Source organism: Saccopteryx bilineata, chromosome 11, assembly GCF_036850765.1.
Source record: "Saccopteryx bilineata isolate mSacBil1 chromosome 11, mSacBil1_pri_phased_curated, whole genome shotgun sequence".
NCBI classification, from domain to species: Eukaryota; Metazoa; Chordata; class Mammalia; order Chiroptera; family Emballonuridae; genus Saccopteryx; species Saccopteryx bilineata.
Genome location: NC_089500.1, coordinates 65,300,389 through 65,319,505, shown reverse-complemented (window position 1 = coordinate 65,319,505; position 19,117 = coordinate 65,300,389). Strand labels below are relative to the sequence as shown.

At 49.2% G+C, this 19,117-nt stretch overlaps 1 protein-coding gene across 1 annotated transcript in view; it reads right to left on the bottom strand.

Moving 5' to 3' along the window:
• ALDH1L1 (aldehyde dehydrogenase 1 family member L1) overlaps window positions 1–19,117 on the bottom strand; it is a 91,629-nt gene that overhangs the window by 24,303 nt on the left and 48,209 nt on the right. Inside the window, exons 5-12 of the mRNA XM_066247504.1 lie at window positions 18,044–18,145; window positions 17,131–17,220; window positions 16,100–16,237; window positions 13,345–13,470; window positions 8,958–9,049; window positions 4,438–4,585; window positions 2,687–2,806; window positions 1,382–1,509 (exon numbers count right to left, since the gene is read on the bottom strand). Of these exons, the coding sequence (XP_066103601.1) occupies window positions 1,382–1,509; window positions 2,687–2,806; window positions 4,438–4,585; window positions 8,958–9,049; window positions 13,345–13,470; window positions 16,100–16,237; window positions 17,131–17,220; window positions 18,044–18,145 (944 nt within the window). The remainder of the gene's footprint in view (window positions 1–1,381; window positions 1,510–2,686; window positions 2,807–4,437; window positions 4,586–8,957; window positions 9,050–13,344; window positions 13,471–16,099; window positions 16,238–17,130; window positions 17,221–18,043; window positions 18,146–19,117) is intronic.

The following is a 19,117-nucleotide window of genomic DNA, read 5'->3' as shown; positions in this document are numbered from 1 at the left end:
CTCTGTAACCATTTCTCTGGGAAATCCCAGGGCAGCCATGGGCACGAATGGGCACACCACCTCCCTGGTGACTTGCAGGCTGCACGGGGGAGGGTTCAAGCCACTAGGAGTTCAACGACCTTGGGATGTCTGTCTACTCACTCAGTTGGAGTCTCCACTTAGGCTGTGCGTGGCACCACCTCCTCACTAGCTTTGAGGTTACTGCATGGGCCACCAAGTGGTGGAAGAGCACCTTGAGGGAAGGACACTTTCTTCTGGGCCGGTGCCATCTGCCACAAGGTCCCTATTCCAGGACCAGTGACTGGCCACCACCAGCCTAGGCATTCACGTTTCATAGCTCTGACTGATCTCAGAGACTCTAGGTCACTGGTCAAGTGCTTTCTAAAACTTAAAGGTTTTTCGAGAGGTCTTGAAACTAAAGGTAAGGCAGTCTTGTGTGCCCAACCTCCATAGCCCTCGCCTCTCCCAGACCCCACCATCTCCATTCCATTTTGTAAACCAGGCAGCCCCCTCTCTCTGCTTTCCCGTTGCGGGGGCTGCCGTGGCATTCCTGACCTCTGGAGTAGAAACAAGAGACCTTCTGACTGCATGGCCGGTGTGGGGCCTCTCCTGGCCAATGGCAAGCATGCTCGGACTGCATCATCATCAGTCTCCATGCCTGGGCTTCCCCAGACCTGCAGCACCAAAGCCAGCTTCTTAAAACAAGCTCATCAGGATTTTGGATACCGCTCAGTTCATCTGTCCAGCATCCTCCTTTCTGGTGGAAACATCACCCCAGTTCTGTGGGGGTGACTTCTCCACTGCACTGGGACCACCTAGTTCTAAGGGGGCAGTTCCTCTCTTCTGACCCTCACTTCAACCTTGTGGTCACAAGCCAGAGCATCTCCAATTCCTTCCCCAAGACTTCTGATTGCAGCTAAGGAGAGGGAGCCATTTACACCCTGACTTAAAAAACAAACAAACAAAAAAGGAAAAAGGAAAATGTGAGGCTGAGCCGCATCCCTGCCTTTGCCAGCACCTGTGCACAGGAGCCCCATCCCGCCTGCAGCCTGGGCCCGCCCAGGTGAGCACCCTGTCTGTCCGCTCTGCCCAGAGCCGGCTGTTAGCTTTGCCAGTCTGTGGCTCCCGTCTGAGGCACTTCCTCACTTCTGTACCTCCTCATCTTTGTTCACAGTCTCTTCTACCTGGGGCGCCTTTCCCCAAACGCTACTTTTAACCTCCCTCTTGCCTCTCAAGTCACTTCCTCTAAGCAGCAGCCTTGTATGAGCTTCAGGCTTCCGTGACCTGTCTAGGCCCCCCACTCCCCTTGACAGGACCTGAGCATCCATCCTCACCTCAACTGATGGTGGTGGTGGCTGATGGGTAGGTGTGTGGCTCTCACCTGTACAGGAGCTGGCCCCGGTCCCGCGCGCTGATCTTTCCCCATTGTCCATTCTCAAAGGCATCTTTTGCAGCAGCCACTGCCTTGTCAACATCACTGGCCTGGGCCAGGGAAACCTGGCAGATAACCTGCAGAGGAGCAGAGCTCTGAAGCCCTCTCTGGGCTCGGTGGACACAGACACAGAAACTGCCTGTGCTGGGGCTACCTGGGTGCACTCAGAGAAGAAGGTCTGCCGATGACAGGGCACTGGGAGGGCGCAATGAGAGTAAGATGGGCTGGGGGAAGGGTTGTTGGTGTTTCTACATACCGGGGAGCTTCTCTTCACTTTCCCACTGAGCCCACGCAGGGCCACAGACTTGGGCTGCAGGCTAAGCCTGAGCATTTTCAAACCAAGAGTATAGACCCACTCACTTAATGAGTCCCAGACAGGAGGTCTACTTCTTAAGTGGAATAGGCTGGACGTTGGAGGTGGCCAGACTGCCCCTCTTTGCATTGCATTCCCTCCAGCACAGGCATAGGGGCAGGTGGAAGTGAGGGGCGGGAGGGGTGAGGCCAGCGCTTCCTCGCTGGTCACTACAGCTAGCGCCCACTGGGCAGCCCTGTCCACACAGCCTGTGTCTCAAGATGCCCAAAAGAGGCTTTGAGGCCATAACAGCACTCAGCGTTCCTGCTCGAGGGCACTGTACCCTTCGTCTGTGTCCCCACATCTTGTCCATCTCTTTGTGAAGCCCTTTCTTTAAACTTCGCTCACATGAGCCACTCTGAGTGTGCCATCTGTTTTCTGCAGGGACTACAGCAATGCTATAGGCTGGGACAGGATGTATGCCTGTGAGAGTAAGCGTTGCTCCAGGTGCGTACGTGTGTGGGAATGCCTGCGTGCATAGGCCATGCTGTGAGAGCACCAGTCAAGAACCCTAACAAGCACAAGATTCAAGGAAGAATTTCTCAATATTACGGGTACAAAAATTCGAGAAAGCGGGGCCACGATGGGATAACAGTTGAAGTGTGGAGGGGAGGGAAGGATCTCCTCGCCTTCTTTGGGAGGTTTGGGCTCTACTCCCAGTCTCTGAAGCAGGCTCAAGACCCGCTTTAGAGTCAGAGTCCTGCTTCCCCTGCTCTGCCCCTCCCACCCTCAATGCCATCTCTGTAAGGAGGACTGGAGACTCAATGCAACCCTCTTGTGTCCAAGGGGAGGTTCCCTAGGCAGGACTCCGAGAGGTTAGATAGGGGCGTAGATGGGAGAGGACGCCACGGACGGGGCGTGGCGGGAGGTAGAGAAGAAGCAGGTGCCGGGGCTGCACTCACACTTCCATCTGTTGGGTTGATGGTCTCGAAGGTCTTGCCACCCTCGGCATCCACAAATGTGCCCCCAATAAAGAGTTGGTGGGGCATTCGAAGGGTCCGCTTGTTCACTGTCATCTCCACCTGGGAAGGAAGGTTTCACAGGCTCTAGCTGTAGCACGGATTCTTCACAAGCGGCCATCAATGACTGGCACAAACCCCCATGGAGACATAGGAAACACTCAGGTAGAGAAACACTGGCGCGTGCATACCTGTGCGCACACTCACACCCGAGGACCTCTTATGTGGAAAGTCTGAGAACCTGACTGGTAAGAAGAAAGGAAGAGCATAGATTCTGAGGCCAGACTGCCCGGGTTGAAATCCCACCCTTGGTTCTTACCCGCTGTGGCCGCAGGCTGTTTGCTTGGCCTTCACACATAGACAGTAGGTGGACAGGCCCTTGTCCCAGACATGGTATCGGCCTCACCACTCACTTTCTTACTGAGTGTCGGAGCCTCTGGGATGCTAACCCCTTCCTGAAACGTGTTCACCAGTCATTTGCCCATAAACCCAATGCCAGTCTGAGGGCCATCCTGATCATCTGTACTTTTTTCATCAGCTTTTGTTTTAAACTACCAGCCAAACAAATTACTGCAAAGCTAATTACTATGAGAGTTTGTGGCTTACCAAGGTAACCTGGGGATAATTTTCAAGAGTTTCTTTACGAAACAGATTTGCAATTATTTCCTCACTCCTCCATAACACAAGCTGATTATAGAAACATTTGTTTTCCTTATTGAGACAACATTCCCAATTCCTTTCCCTCTTGCTTTCTTTTCTCTTCTGGTATTTAAACAAAAGTAATTTAGCCCTGGCCGGTTGGCTCAGTGGTAGAGCATCGGCCTGGCGTGCAGCAGTCCTGGGTTTTATTCCAGGCCAGGGCACACAGGAGAGGTGCCCATCTGCTTCTCCACCCCTCCCCCTCTCCTTCCTTTCTGTCTCTCTCTTCCCCTCCCGCAGCCAAGGCTCCATTGGAGCAAAGTTGGCCCAGGCGCTGGGGAAGGCTCTATGGCCTCTGCCTCAGGCGCTAGAATGGCTCTGGTTGCAACAGAGCAATGCCCCAGATGGGCAGAGCATCGCCCCCTGGTGGGCATGCCGGGTGGATCCTGGTCGGGCGCATGTGGGAGTCTGTCTGGCTGCCTCCTTGTTTCCAACTTCAGAAAAATACAAAAAAATAAATAAAAATAAAAAAATAAACAAAAGTAATCTAATACAGAGAACTAGTTACACAAGTTACGGAAGAGCTGAGAAGCCATGAGTCAACCCAGAGATCAGCAACGGAGACAAATGGAGGAGATGGCTATACTGGAACTAGAGGCTAGGGCCACTCAGGGGAAGCAGAGTTAAGGCAGGGTGATCTGACAGGGGCTGGAAGCACTGGAGAGATGCAGCTGGAAACCCCCCCAAAGGAGAAAGGTGGAGAGGAATACCCTGTAAGGGGCCTCATAATATTCTGGTCTCATGTCTTGGGACATGACTTGTCCCATCTACTGAGCCTTAGACAGCAGTTTTTCTCTGGTGAGTTTTCCCCACTGCCCTTGCATCCTTAGGCTGCCCAGAGCTGCCAGGGAGAGCTTACAACTCAGAACAGTGGGTTCTTGGAGGTCCTGCCTTTCTGTAAATCCAGGTTCCCCTCACGAGTCATTTGGATCCATAGCTGCAGATGCCTGAGGGGTCCACAGGGTCCTGCTCACGGGGAGGAGCCCCGAACTCACGTAGTCAATGACGCACTGGCTCTCTTGGTCATCCCCTCGCAGCTTTCTCACTAACAGCTGGATGAAGTCCTTAAAGGCGGTCGCCATGTAGATGTCTTCATTTTCTAATTCTATACCATCACACAGCTCTTTCACTTCTTCCACCAGTCTGAAGAAAATAATAGTTCAAAAAGTGAGAGCACGGAAAGAGGCATAGCAGACCTGATAATTTTGGCAGCAGGGGTGGTGTGGCCAACACATTATCCAGAAGACATTTTCATCTCAGCATCCAAAACTAGTATAGAATTGAGGTTAAGATCCTAGTCCATGGACTCAGAAGGCCCTGGTTTTAAGTTCTGGCTCCATCACTTATTAATTTTTGACCTTGGACAAATGACAAACTCTTCTGAGTCTTAGTTTCTTTATCTGTAATACCTGTAATATGGGAGTAATAATAGCTCTTCTACATTATATATTTTGTGATGAGTAAATGAGATAATCTAACCATCAATAATAATTAATAGAAGATTAATAATAATAATCTCAAAAGACCTTGTTAAAAGTGAAAAAAAAACAAGTCACAGACTGGGAGAAATTATTTTCAAATCATATATTTGATTAAAGACTTTTTTAGGATTTTTATTTATTTTTATTAAATTTAATGGGGTGACATTGGTTAATAGGATCATTTAGGTTGTAGGTATCTATCTTCACGGTACATGATCTGTCTATTGTGTTGTGTGCCCACCACTCAAAGTCACACTATCTTCTATCACTGTATATTTGGTCTACTTTACACCCTGCTGTCCCCTCCCCCTTCTTCTGGTAAACACCATCCTATTGTCTATGTCTATGAATCTCATTTTTATATCCCATTTATGAATGAAATCATATAGTTCTTATCTTTTTCCTTTTAAAAAATTTTTTTAAAAGAGAGAAGCAAGGACAGAGAGACAGAAACATCCAGCTGTTGCTGTATGTGTCCTGATCAGGGATTGAATTGGCAGCCTCTGTGCTTTGGGACGATGCTCCAACCAACCAAGCTATCTGACCAGAGCTTGCTCGCTTTATCTCTCTCTCTCTCTCTCTCTCTCTTTCTCTTTCCTTTCTTTTCCTCTATGATAAGATACAAGACAAAGATGCCTAACTTCACCACTATTATTCAACATCATGATGGAAGTCCTAGCCATGGCAATCAAAAAAGAAAAAGAAATAAAAGACATACAAATTGTAAAGGAGAGAGTAACATTGTCATTATTTGCAGATGACATAATACAATGTATAAAAACTTCTAAAGACCCCACCAAAAACTATTAGAACTAATAATTGAATTCAGGAAAGTTGCAGGACATAAAATTAATACACAGAAATACCTTGTGCATCTATACATTAATAAATGATCAGAAGAAGAAATTAAAACAATCCCATTTACACTATCATAAAAATAGTAAAATACCTAGGTAAATTTAATCAAGGAAATAAAAGACCTGTACTCTGAAACTCTATAAGACATTGAAGAAAGAAACTGAAATGGGCACAAATAAATAGAAGCATACATTGTGCTCATTTACTGGAAGGAATAATATTATTATCAATAAAATGTTCACTGCCAAAGAAGTCTACAGTTTCAATGCAATACCTATTAAAATACAAATGGCACTCTTCTCAGAAGTAGAAAAATTATAATCCTAAATTTATATGAAATCAAAAACGATCCCAAATAGCCAAAGCACTCTTTAGGAAAAAAACAAACAAACAAAGTTGGAGGTACCATCCATGTCTTGTGAATTGAAATTATACTACAAAGCTGTAATAATCAAAACAGTATGATACTGGCACAAGAATGGACAAAAAGATAAATGGAACAGAAAAGAGAGCCTGGAAATAAATTCTCACTTATGTGGTTAATTAATCAAAGATGGCACAAACAGATAATAGAAAATTACAGTCTTTTTAATAACTGGTGTTGGGATAATTGAACCACCCCATGCTGGACCACTCTCTTACACCATTTACAAAAATAAACTCAAAACGAATAAACTGATGTTTCCAGAGGGCAGAGGGACTGGAGATGGGTGAAAAAGATAGAGGGAAATTAGAGGTACAAACTTTCAGTCATACAATAAGTAAGCCTTGAAGATTTAGTATACAGCTTAGGGAATATATACAATACTATTGTAACAATTTTTCACAGTAACAGTTACTAGATGTAGTGTGGTAATCACATCATAAAGTATATAAGTGTTGACTCGCTATGTTGTACACCTAAAACTAAGATACTACATTCCCCATATATAAGATGCACTGTTTTTCAAAAAATTTGGAGTCTAAAAACTGGATGCGTCTTATACAGTGGTTATGGCATTTCAAATGCCATAGATGGAACTGAGGATGAGACAATATATGAAAACAATGATTCATCATCAGTTAGAGATGAAGACAAGCTAGTGGATGGAAGTTTTGACAGTGATGAGGAGTTGTATGAATTTTATGAGGAATAAAACTTAAGTTTAATAACTTTATGAAATTTTTTTTTCAAATTTTCGGCCCCAAAATTAAGGTGTGTCTTATACACAGGAGTGTCTTCTACATGGGGAAATACGGTAATATTGTATGCAAACTATACCTCAATAAAAATTAAGAAAATAAATGAAATAGTGAATTACAGAATAATAGAGAAAATCAGTGAAAACAAAACTGGTACCTTGAAAATATTAATAAAACTGACAAACTTTTAGCTAACTCACCAGGGGAGAAAAAAAAAAAAAAAAGAAAGCTCCAATTATTAGAAGTATAAATGAAAAAGGAGAGATTATACTAATTTTACAGAAATGAAAAGAAAAAAAATCATAAAAGAATACTATAGTGAATTATATGACAACAAATTTGATAACCTAGATGAAATGAACAAATTAGTAGAAGCATATAATTTACCAAAACTGATTCATTGAGAAATAGAAAATCTGTATAAACCAATGACCAATAAAAAGATTAAATCAGCAATAAAAATATTCCAACTAATGAAAACCCAGGACCAGGTGGTTTTCCTGATGAATTTTACCAAACATTTAAAAAGAATTAATGCCAACTCTTCTCAAACTCTTCCAAAAAATTAAAAAGTAGGGAACATTCCCAAAGTCATTTCACAAGGCAAGCATTACCCTAATACCTAAGTCAAATAAGAATTTGGGGCAAGAAACAAGAAAAGAAAACTACAGGCCCATATATCTGATGAAAACTGGGTTTACAGTTGTTCATATGAAAAATAACACAGTTGTTAATAAATAATAATACAAGAATAATATCTGTGTTTTGTGTACTCACATCTGTAAACCTACTTTTTTGTCCCACCCTCTAGATGCAAAAATTAGAAAAGAGAACATTTGCCCCCAAATGAAGCAACAGATAGTGAGAAGGTAAAAACCATAATTTGAGCTTTTGGAGTAGTCAGCTGTGGATAAGACTTTTGGACTTTTTTTTTTTTTTGCTTAAACCAGACTGAATTAAGTTACTATTGATTATAAGCAAAATACATTCCACATCCTTCTCTCTATACACTGTAAAATGGCAAGCAGGAAATCCATAGGAAGTTGAAGAACAGGTAAACGAATCTATGGTGCTAGATTGTCCATTAGCTGTGAAGCCACTGATTGGAAGAGAGTAGGAGGGAACCCCCTGGGGTGAGGTTGGTGTCTATCTTGATTAAGATACAACTGGTGCTATATATTTCTTATATTACATATGCTAAGCTTCTGTGGCTTACAGAAGTTTAACCAAAGCTTACCAAACTGTTGTCTTAAGATCTGCGCATTTCACTGTACATAAAGTTATAACTCAATTTTTAAAATATTGCAAACCTGATTCCCCTGCCCCCAGCACACACCTGATGCGGACACCTGTGACGTTAGATTCATCTGCTGAGGCCTTACCAGCCTGTCTCCCTGTCTCCACCCCTGCACCTCGGCTTTCACTAGAGGTGTTGCGGCTTGTGGCAGTTTTAAAACAGAGCCGCAAGTTAGTTGATCACCTTCCCATTGAGGATGGGTCTAAACCCCCTGCCCCTGCCCTAAATCTGGATGGGCTGGTGACTGCTGAGGCCAATCAGAGCAGTGGCCGTGACGAGACGAGACGTTCCTGCTGGGTGATGGAAGGTGCTGCCGCACCTGCCTTGTGTTCTGGCACTCTTGTCCCAGCACCGTGAGCCCCTACAGAGAAGAGTTCATGTCCCCAAGCTGCCACATGCAGGTGCCTGGCCAAGAGCTGGCAAAGCAGTGGCCAGCCTTCGCAGGCCTGGTGCCAAGCATGGCGGTGAGAAGCTGGCTGGCAGTGGTGTACCGCCCCTCAGCTGTTCCCGCAGTGGTCAGCCCCCTGACCTGCAGCCGTTCAAGGTGGACTGCCAGGCAGGGCTGCACTCATCTGGATCACTGACCTGCACAGTCATGAGCACAGCAGAGGGTGGCAGCCTCTTGCCATTCAGTTTTGTTTGATGAGTGACATGGACTCAGACACCTGAGATGGGACCTCTCCACTCCTGGTCTTACCTCACCACATCCACTGACGCGGCCCCCGACTTAAAGAAATCCGTGGAGTCTTCCACCTCCGGGACGTTGGGGAGAATCCTCTTCCAGACACTCTGAAAAACAGGCATGGTGAGGACACTGCTCCCAGGGAGCAGGAGGAGGTGTCGCCGGGTGAGAGCAGCTCCTGGCTTGTGCATGGATGGCCTGGGGTGAGGAACGGCTCCCATCCCTCTCAAAGGGCAGCTACTTCCAGGAGCCTGAAGATCCTGGACTGACCACCTCCTGGGGTAGGAGGGGCTGTCACAGCCCAGGCCCCTTGGCTGCTGCTGTCACACTCACCTCACCTTGACCGCCAGGTTCTCTGGGGTCCCATGGCAGTCCAGGCGTGGCAGGAGGATGGACATGCCAGAGCTGAGAGCACGGCTGGGGACCAGAACGGCAGGGCCTAGCTCCCCCCAAGCCATTCTGCACCCCCTCCTCTGAGCTTACCGTGGTGCTGTGTCTGGGTTTGGACACCCCAGCATGACACTGGTGTGGGGGTGTTGTGATGTGGAAGGGAGAACAAAACGGGGGTAGAGGCCCTGGCCGGTTGGCTCAGCAGTAGAGCATCGGCCTGGCATGCGGGGGACCCGGGTTTGATTCCCAGCCAGGGCACATAGGAGAAGCGACCATTTGCTTCTCTACCCCCCCCCTCCTTCCTCTCTGTCTCTCTCTTCCCCTCCAGCAAGGCTCCATTGGAGCAAAGATGGCCCAGGCGCTGGGGATGGCTCCTTGGCCTCTGCCCCAGGCGCTAGAGTGGCTCTGGTCGCGGCAGAGCGACGCCCCGGAGGGCCTGCCGGGTGGATCCTCTTTGGGCGCATGTGGGAGTCTGTCTGACTGTCTCTCCCTGTTTCCAGCTTCAGAAAAATACAAAAAACAAACAAACAAACAAACAAAAAAAACGGGGGTAGATCTGGGGGGTGAGACCGAGGCACACTGAGAGGGCTCAGGAGGCGTGGGTCTTGTCCTTACTGAAAGGCCAGCTGGTTCTGTGCCCTCTGCCTCCAGATCTGTGGAGGGCAGCGGGGCCTGACAGCCTGTCATGTGGGCGAGTGTGGAAAACGGGCAGGGACAGCTGAGTGGGCCGCACCCACCCAGCCTCCCAAGAAGGCTGCCTGGCAGGTCAGGATGGAACACTTTCCTGGGCTGGCTACCAGCCAGACCTGTCAGGACAAGTGCTGGGAGAGGTCACACTCTGTCTGAGCCCCAGGACATGGCTGGTCATGGTTGGGGTTGTGGGCAGGCCCAATTAGGAGCAGCGCCCATGACCCCTACCTAGCCCAACCCCTCTCCAGCGCTCCTCTTTCTTTCTTGGAAGGTGTCCTGGATTTACCCTTCCCATCCTCCGTGTAACTATCACTAGCAATACTCAGCCACTCTCTGTCCCACACGAATGCTGCCTGCCTTCCATACTTCCACCTGGACCCTCGCCCACTGGCAACAACTCTCCCTGAGCCCCCAGTTCACACTTAAATCCTGGGCATCCTTCAGAGCCAATGGCGCATCACCTCTTCCCTGAAACCTTCCCTGACTGCTCTGCTGGCAGTGGCTACATCCTCACACTCATCAGAAGACCTGGGACCACTGGTTACTTGCTGGCATGTGAGTATGCCACTGCAGAGTGCCCGTGAGACACACCAGCCCTTACTGGATGGGTGTGGAACCTCTGAAAGGCAGTGCACCCCAAAGCCACACAGCCTCCATTAGATCCTGGCTTGATCCCTAACAAGCCATAGAGACACAGGCGGCCTGCTGGCACCGCTGTTTCCTCACCTGCGCAAGGGGCTGCCAACACTGTGGGAGGATTCCTCGTGTGAGGTAGGCAAAGCCCTTGGAGCACAGAAGAATCTCAGTAAACATGGTGTTTGTGCCACCTCTAATGCTTGCACAGCCTCCGCTCAGGGGCGTGTAGGCTGGGTGGTTGCCCGTGATCTGCCTCGTATCGCAATAGTCACCTAGTGAGCTCTGCCGAATGGAGAACAGGGGCTAATCCCTTCTACGGCCACCGGGACGAACCCCCTCCACCAACGCTGCGGGCTCCGACTGCCCCACATTGGCCTCTCCCTCTTGGCCCTCTCCCTTCCACGCCATTCATCTCTAGACCATACATTCTTGAAAGGGCCTAGCCCAGCGCTGACCCATTAGCAATGCCAGCAATGCCAATGACTGAGAGGTCCTATGGGTAGCCGTGGCGCGCCTGGGAGCCAGCCCGAGAACTGCCTTCAGTGGCCATGCGTCTGCCTCGACCTGGGCTCCCCAGCAGGAAATGAAGGCAATGAAGCACCAGCTTCACGGAGCTGTTCAGTAATTAAATACAGTACTATCCCCAAAGTGTTTCAAACTCTGCGTGTGTACACACTTCAGAAGTATCTGCTTCTCTTGACGACTGTTAGGCTCATTGCCAACATTTTTTTGAGATCCTAATAGGTGCTACGAAATTGACCTTTTTCATATGCATTCTCTCCTCTACTACTCACAGCATCGATGGAGGCGGGGTTTATTCTTTCCATTTCACAGATGGCCTGAGTTGTAGCAGCGTTTGACTCAGGCCTAGCTCTACAAATACACAATCTCATCCCACCTTGAGTGCTGCTCAGTTGTAAGCTCCAGGAGGCCAGTTTGTCCAGCTCGCCTTGTCATCTCAGCCCTGGCATAGGGCCAGGGCCAGAGCAATTGCTCCAAGAATATTTTTTTAATGAATACGTTTTTGGTTTTTTTTTTTTAATTTATTTATTTTTTTGTATTTTTCTGAAGTTGGAAACAGGGAGGCAGTCAGACTCCCGCATGCGCCCGGCTGGGATCCACCCGGCATGCCTACCAGGGGGCGATGCTCTGCCCATCTGGGGCATTGCTCTGTCGGAACCAGAGCCACTCTAGCACCTGAGGCAGGGGCCATGGAGCCATCCTTAGTGCCCGGGCCAACTTTGCTCCAATGGAGCCTCAGCTGCGGGAGGGGAAGAGAGAGACGGAGAGGAAGGAGAGGGGGAGGGGTGGAGAAGCAGATGGGCGCTTCTCCTGTGTGCCCTGGCCAGGAATCGAACCCAGGACTCCTGCACGCCAGGCCGATGCTCTATCACTGAGCCAACTGGCCAGGGCCCCCATTTTTGTTTTTTTTAAAACAGTCAATTGTTCAGCTTTCAACAAGGTAAGTTCTTGGTGTCCTCATGTCTCTTTCTTGTTGAGTCCTGCCATCTGCACTGTGGTCAACATACACTCTCACCAGTGTGACCTTCTAGCTGGCCCTCCTCCTCCATCAGAGCCCTCCTTCCTGGACTCCAGTGGCACTGCCTTCCTGCGGCTCTCTAACACAGGGAGGGTCCCCCCTCTCAGCTTGCACTTGCTGTTCCTTCTGTCTTGAAGGTCTTCCCCCAGCTAGTCTCTCTCCACTCGGGCCTCCCTCCGCTCAAGCCCGACTCTCCTCCCTGATTATTCCTTCTGAAGCTGTCCTGAGCCTCCAGGGGCTATCACCCTGTTATTTCACTCATAGCACTTCTCCCTGTCTAAAACTATTCTGTTCATTTGCTTGAGTGTTCATTGGCTCTGTTCCCCATTAGAAAGGGCACTTTGTGACAACAGGGACAGTGTTTATTGTCACATTCCTAGTATCTGTTTTAGCACCTGGCATTTAGTAGAAGTTCAATTCGTATTTTGTGTGTGTGTGTTGGCTGTTGTTATTTTTTTTAATTAATTTTAATGGGGTGACATTGATAAATCAGGGAACATATGTTCAATTCGTATTTCTTAAATAAGTAGTTGAATAAATAATTGAGTGAGTGAATGGCTGGAAATTCACCCAATGCCATCAATTCAATAAGGCTAAGTATGATCAATATCAGGCCTTCTAGGGAGAGGGTGATGGGTGGGGGATCAGGGCGGTAGGAACACCTCTGAGAAGTGACCCACTACTGAACTCGGGTGAAAGAAACTGGTCATCAGAGAGGGAAGCCCTGCCCAGCCTGGGAGGAGGAGAGCCGGAATGGGGTCTGAGTCTGCCTGTGACCCTTGAGCTGGTCAATCGCAGGGCGCTCCCTCTAGGGGAGCCTTTCTGGAAGGTTCTAGTGCACGTGTTCTATCACAGGACCTTGGGCTTGGCACCTGGATTTTAGCTATTCCAGGAGCTTCTGCTTCACTGTTGACAGTGAGTCCCTAGAAGAGTCAGAGACAGCTGGCCAAGTCTCCAGTTCCCCAGGGTAGAGAAAGAAGGGGCAAGAGGATCTAGAGAGCCCCAAGACAGGATAGAAACAGCACTGCCTGGTGCCAGCGCACAGCCGCAGAGAGTGGGCACAGCCTGACTCCAGGAAGTGCGATTCACAAAGCACATGTGCGGTGCCCCCGTTCCCACTGGACAGGAGCCTAGGTGGTCTCTTACCCGCACAGCCTCCCTAGTGACCAGCTCCGCCTCCGTCAGCTCAACGGCGCTGCTGTCCTCCCCCTTGTAGAACTGCGAGGCTGGGATCATCCTGCCGTCCTCCAGCTGGATGTTCTTGACCAGCAGCTGCAGAGAGAGGGGTTGGCAGTGCCTGTGGCTCTGCGCACTAGGGACGGGCAGTGCGCAGGGACGGGCAGTGCGCAGGGGCGGGCATTGCGCAGGGACGGGCAGTGCGCAGGGACGGGCAGTGCGCAGGGGCGGGCCGTCCGCAGACACTGCTTTGTCTCCAACCCTCACCACAAGGAAGGCCCAGGGGGTCTCAGATGACCGGAAAGGAGAGAAGCTCGGCATGGGGACGCCACGGAAGAAATCGTAGAGCTCATGCTCACTTTCCCTATCAACCCTCCCACCGCGCTTTTGTGTTCTTTTCATGTGTGATGACTTGATTATTTCTGTAATACTGACGCCCATGTATTAGACAAAATCATCCCAGCACTACTTTGAAAGCCAATTGAAAAAACAATTAGTCACCAGTATAGCTCAGCTCCCCAAACCCCGTGGGAACATCTGGTGAAGGTCACCTATGCCCCCTCTGGGGGAGGAGGCAAGAGGTAGGAAGAGGACATGTATTCACGAGTAGAGGAGGACATCTCTGTCTGATAGGAGGTCTATAAGAATGGCATATTCTGTACATGCCTTAACACACCCTGCCGGAAATTCCCCAAAGATGGTTCAGCCAAGTGTCTCCACCAAGACTGCCTCCTGCGCTCTGTTGTCCCTGCGGCTATCACAGAGGACAGAGTTGGCAGCGCTCCCCTGCCACAGGGCCTTCAAGCAAACTAGAGCCCCCATCCTCCAGCTGCTGCCAGGGTGGGCTGTCAGCGGCCTACTTCTGCACCCTTACCCTCACCTATGATGGCAGATAAGCATGGCCTTGCACAGAGAGGCCAGGGAATATGCCTCATTGTCCCCCACTCTACCTCGGGGTAGCAGAAACCAAGGAGCGAGTAATGTGACAATGCTGGGACATAATGGGCGGATTCAAGTCACACTGCAGAGCCTGTCCTGATTAAGGTTGGATTGCTCCAGAGCAGGGGTGGGGAACCTATGGCTTGCGAGCCAGATGTGGCTCTTTTGATTGATGGCTGCATCTAGCTTACAGACAAATCTTTAATAAAAAATAATAATAACATTAAAAATATAAAATATTCTCCTGTATTACAATCCATTCATTTCCTACCGCTCATGTTCATGGTTGCGGGTGGCTGGAGCCAATCACAGCTGTCCTCTGGGACAACACCAAATTTTTATTGGATAATGCGTAATGTACACGGGTCATTGTATGGCTCTCATGGAGTTACATTTTAAAATATGTGGGTGTTTATGGCTCTCTCAGCCAAAAAGTTTCCCGACCCCTGCTCTAGAGCCTGTCCTAGCCTGCTCCTCACAAGTGGTACATGATTTCTCAAGAGCACTTCCTCCATAAATCACACACAGGATCTCCTATCTCAGGAGCCGCTTCTATGTAACCTGACTCAAGACAGATCTGGTTTTCCAACTGTATTTATCAATAGTGAATACCTAAAACACCCAACTACTGCAAATCACAGACAGTGATGGCAGCCTCAGGCCCTCACAGGCAGAGCACTGCAGGAAAGCACCCACAGCAAGCTCACAAACAGTCCCAAGCAACGCAGCACCACACCCCATCCGGCCTGGACACACCAACGCAGCCAAGGGTTCAATATCCATAGGGTTTGTCAAAATTTCTTGAAGTGCTCAAAGTCCTGGAATCTTAAGGTCTCGACCTGTCCAACCACTGCACGGAGTGAGCATTACTAGTACAGTACTGGGTTCAGCTGGTGGGTGGGCCTTGGAGCCAGAATTTTAGGGTTTGAATCCCAGCTCTGTCACACACTAGATTGGGTGACTTTAGGCAGGTTTTGTAAAATCTCTGTGCTTAGTTTCCTTCTCTGTAAAATGGGTATAATATTAATACATATCTAATAGGGTTGTTGGGAGAATTAAATTTAATACATATGAATTGTTTTTAAAACTGTGCCCAGCACACAGAAAGTGCTCCATAGATAGTAGCTATTTCTGAGTTGCAGAGTCTGCAAATACAAATCAGAGCATGCTATGTACCCGGCATGACTTTTCAAAGAGAAGGAAACTGCCTGACCTGTGGTGGCGCAGTGGATAAAGCATCGACCTGGAAATGCTGAGGTCACCGGTTCGAAACCCTGGGCTTGCCTGGTAAAGGCACATATGGGAGTTGATGCTTCCAGCTCCTCCCCCCTGTCTCTCTCTCTCCTCTCTCTCTGTCTCTCTCTCTCTCCCCCTCTCTCTCCTCTCTAAAATGAATAAATAAAATAAAAACAAAGAGAAGGCAACTGAGGCAGAGAGGTTCAATGACCACACTCAGTGGTGCTTGGGTACTCTGTAGGACTAACACAAGCCCCGAGTTCAGGGCTCCCTGTAGAGGGCTTCTCCCTGATTCTGATGCCCTCACAGGACACCCAGTTCTGGCTGGGGGCACCTGGTCATAAGGAGAAAGAAATCAGCCTTCCTGATTCAAAGAAGTGGGCAGACCCAGTGGTCAGGGCACATGTGGACTCCAGATCGTACCATCTTATTTTCTTCTGTTTTCTCCAGAACAACCTGGGGTCTAACTGCAGGGCCAGGAACCCTGGCCAAGAGTCTGTGTGGCCTTGAAACTACGGTAGGGACATATGGCCCACACCAGCATTGTTACCATTTTGTTATCATTCCCGAAGAGGACCAGTCCTTTCTTGGTGACCACCCCCGGTCGATGGGCTCCTGGAATGGGCAAAGCTTCTCCCTCAGGCACCAGGCCTGCAGTGTTCAACGTTGAGTTGAAAAATGTCAGCTTCTGTTCGGAAACAGGACAGGAAAACCAGAAGACGGTGAGTGAGAAGAGGTCCCCACTGTCAGCAGCATAGGCAGGGCAGAGCAGGACTAGGGCGATGAGGTGGGGTTTGGGGCCAGTGCAGTGTGTGCCTAGGAGTCTACCTCTTGGGGCACAAGCGAGGCCTGGAGGAGCCTTGGAGGCATCTGAGAACCTTAAGCCCTGAGTAACCCTAAGACCCTTTGTCCTGGCCTCAGCCTCAGATCTCAGGTTACAGACACTGGGAGAAAATCTTTTCAAGGCATCACGAAGTGAGGATGCCCACCATGGGGATGTCACCAAACACTGGTAAATCTGCAAGGGGTCTGTGGCAAGGGCAGTGTGTAAGGGCGGTAGAGGGACTCCTGTACACAGTCTGAGCAGTTGGTCAGTGATCAAGGGTTCAGACAGTTCAGGACTTTCTGGAGGACAGGACTGCCCTTCATGGGGTGCAGACCAAGTCCCCGCTCACAGTCTTGCCAGACCCTGATACCTCCAGAGAGCCTGTAAGCAACATCTGGCTTGCCTCCTGCTCGCCTCCTGGCCTGAGCATGCTGCCCCTTTCCTTGGGGCCAATTAAAAGTCAGGGGTGAGCCTGGGGTCTCCAGGAGGCCAGGGGTGAGAGTAAAAAATAGTTTACAACCAATAGCACTCAAAGTCCGACTTGCTGCAGGGTCTGGTTGCCTTGAGCTGTGCTGTTCCTTTACCCTTTAGCCACCAGATGACAGGGAGGTCCTGTGGCCCTGGGGGAGGGGCTGAAGTCGCTGGGAGCATTCGGGTGGGGTTGAACTTCCGGGATGTGGCTAGTTGTCAAGCAGTTGTGCAGTCAGTGGGGCACAGCAGTGCATCCAGCTCATTCCAGCCATGCACGAACATACCTGCCCACAAGCCTCTGCCCAGGCGCCTGGCACCTTGTCGTTCCCACGGATCCAGTTATGAATGGCCTCCGCTGGCTGCTCCCAATTGATCTGTGGGGCAGGACGTGTCTGCTCAGCTGGTCTCTCTCTGCACTCCCGGGCCAACTGGGTAACACTCTGCCCTCCCCTCCAGCCCTGATGACGTCTGACAAGAGGTGAGGCCCGGGGAAGAAACTTGGGAAGCCTGGCTTCTGCTCAGACACTAGTCTGAGTCCCTGAGCCGGGCAGGCCTCTCTCCTTGGCACCACACTCTGGGTGCTCTTTGAGCTTCTAACTCGCATTGGTTGAGTAAATGTAAACTGATGGTTTGTGGAAGACTATACTCCATTGTGAGATGCCAAGGCCTTTTACAGAGTCCCCAGCATAAGTGCAGGTCCACCCTGTAGTGCCCTGCCAACAGCGTCTCCTAGCCTACAGGGCTTACACAGACCCCCATAGATCACCTCATAAGCCCTGAGCAGAGATATGGTCCGTGGACACCCAAGACCTTGCTACTTGCGACAGCTTTGAGGAACTGAATTACTTTTTGTTCCTCATCATAGAGACTTCAACAACAACACACACACACACACACACACACACACACACACACACACACCCGAACATAAACTTCTCTCTGGAGACCCTACCTGCCCATTCTTCTTAAAGAGAAACAGGAAAAACCCAGAAGGAACCCCGTTCCTTGCCTGTCCAGTTACCTCATACCTTCCCCGCCCCCAGCTTTGCTCACGCTTCCGCAGTACATGCAGCCCTCTCTTCTGGCCTCAGTTACCACCTAGATGCCCAGCCAGAAACCCAGCTTCCTCAGGATACCCTCTGCACCCCCAGCCCAAGCACAGACAGACTTCAGGGTGGGCAGAGCCCTGGCACTCACCTTGGCTGTTTCCTTCTTCTGAATGCCCTCATAGGTGGCTCCTTTCTCAGGCTGAGGGAGTCTGGGGGCTTTGCCCTCGGCAATCAGCCTCACAGCCTGCACCTGGGAAGACCCGGTTGGTCGGCATCCCCAACATTTGGACTTTCCCCTTAGTGTTATCCCCTGGGTTCACCCCGAGTCTGGACCCCACCCCACACTAATACATGCTCAGCACACAACAGGCACCTAAGAAGTATCTCCTGTTGGAAGAGGTGGACCTAGTCTGAATCCAATTCCAATCTGTGCAATTGGAAGAAAACCCTGCCCTCTCTGCTATACAAGGTTTTAAAAGATTGTATAGAACACACACACACACACACACACACACACACATTTCCATGCTTTTATCTAAAACCTTCCCTGCCTAATAAGGAGAATGGATCATGAGCCTCATGACAGCTTTGGAGGTCTGAGATTAAGCGAGAAGCAGTTTCTCTGTTAAAGGAAAGAGGAAGATTGTGGGAGAAGGAATCATGGTGGGGGCGGAGGGAAGTCAAGAAGCCTGGACTCACTGTGAGGAAGGGGCTGGGGGGAGAGCCCCCAGAGACAAGGACACTGAGAAGTGAAGGTAGTGTAAGATGTCAAAAGCAGGAGTGCCCCCAAAGAAAACCAGATAGAAGGTGACAGAAGACAATTTAACTTTGGGGGAGGGGTATACAGCACAATCAAAAGTCAAAATAATCTAGAGATGTTTTCTCTCAACATATGTACCCTGATTTATCAATGTCACTGCATTAAATTTAATAAATAAAAAAAAAACATATACATAGACAAATGAGATAATATTTATATATCTCTTGGAAACTTGTTTATACCTTAATAATTGAATTCTTTCTGTGACATAAGATAAATAATTATATTAAATATTTTTTCCAGATACATAAAAAAAAAAAAAAAAAAAAAGCAGGAGTGCCCCATGGGATGTTCTGTGGTGATGAGCACCTTCTACACCTGTACTGCCCAGGTCAGCGAATGGTGGCCATCAGCCATGTGTAGTTCCTAGGGACTGGGCATGCAGCTACTGAGACTCAGGAA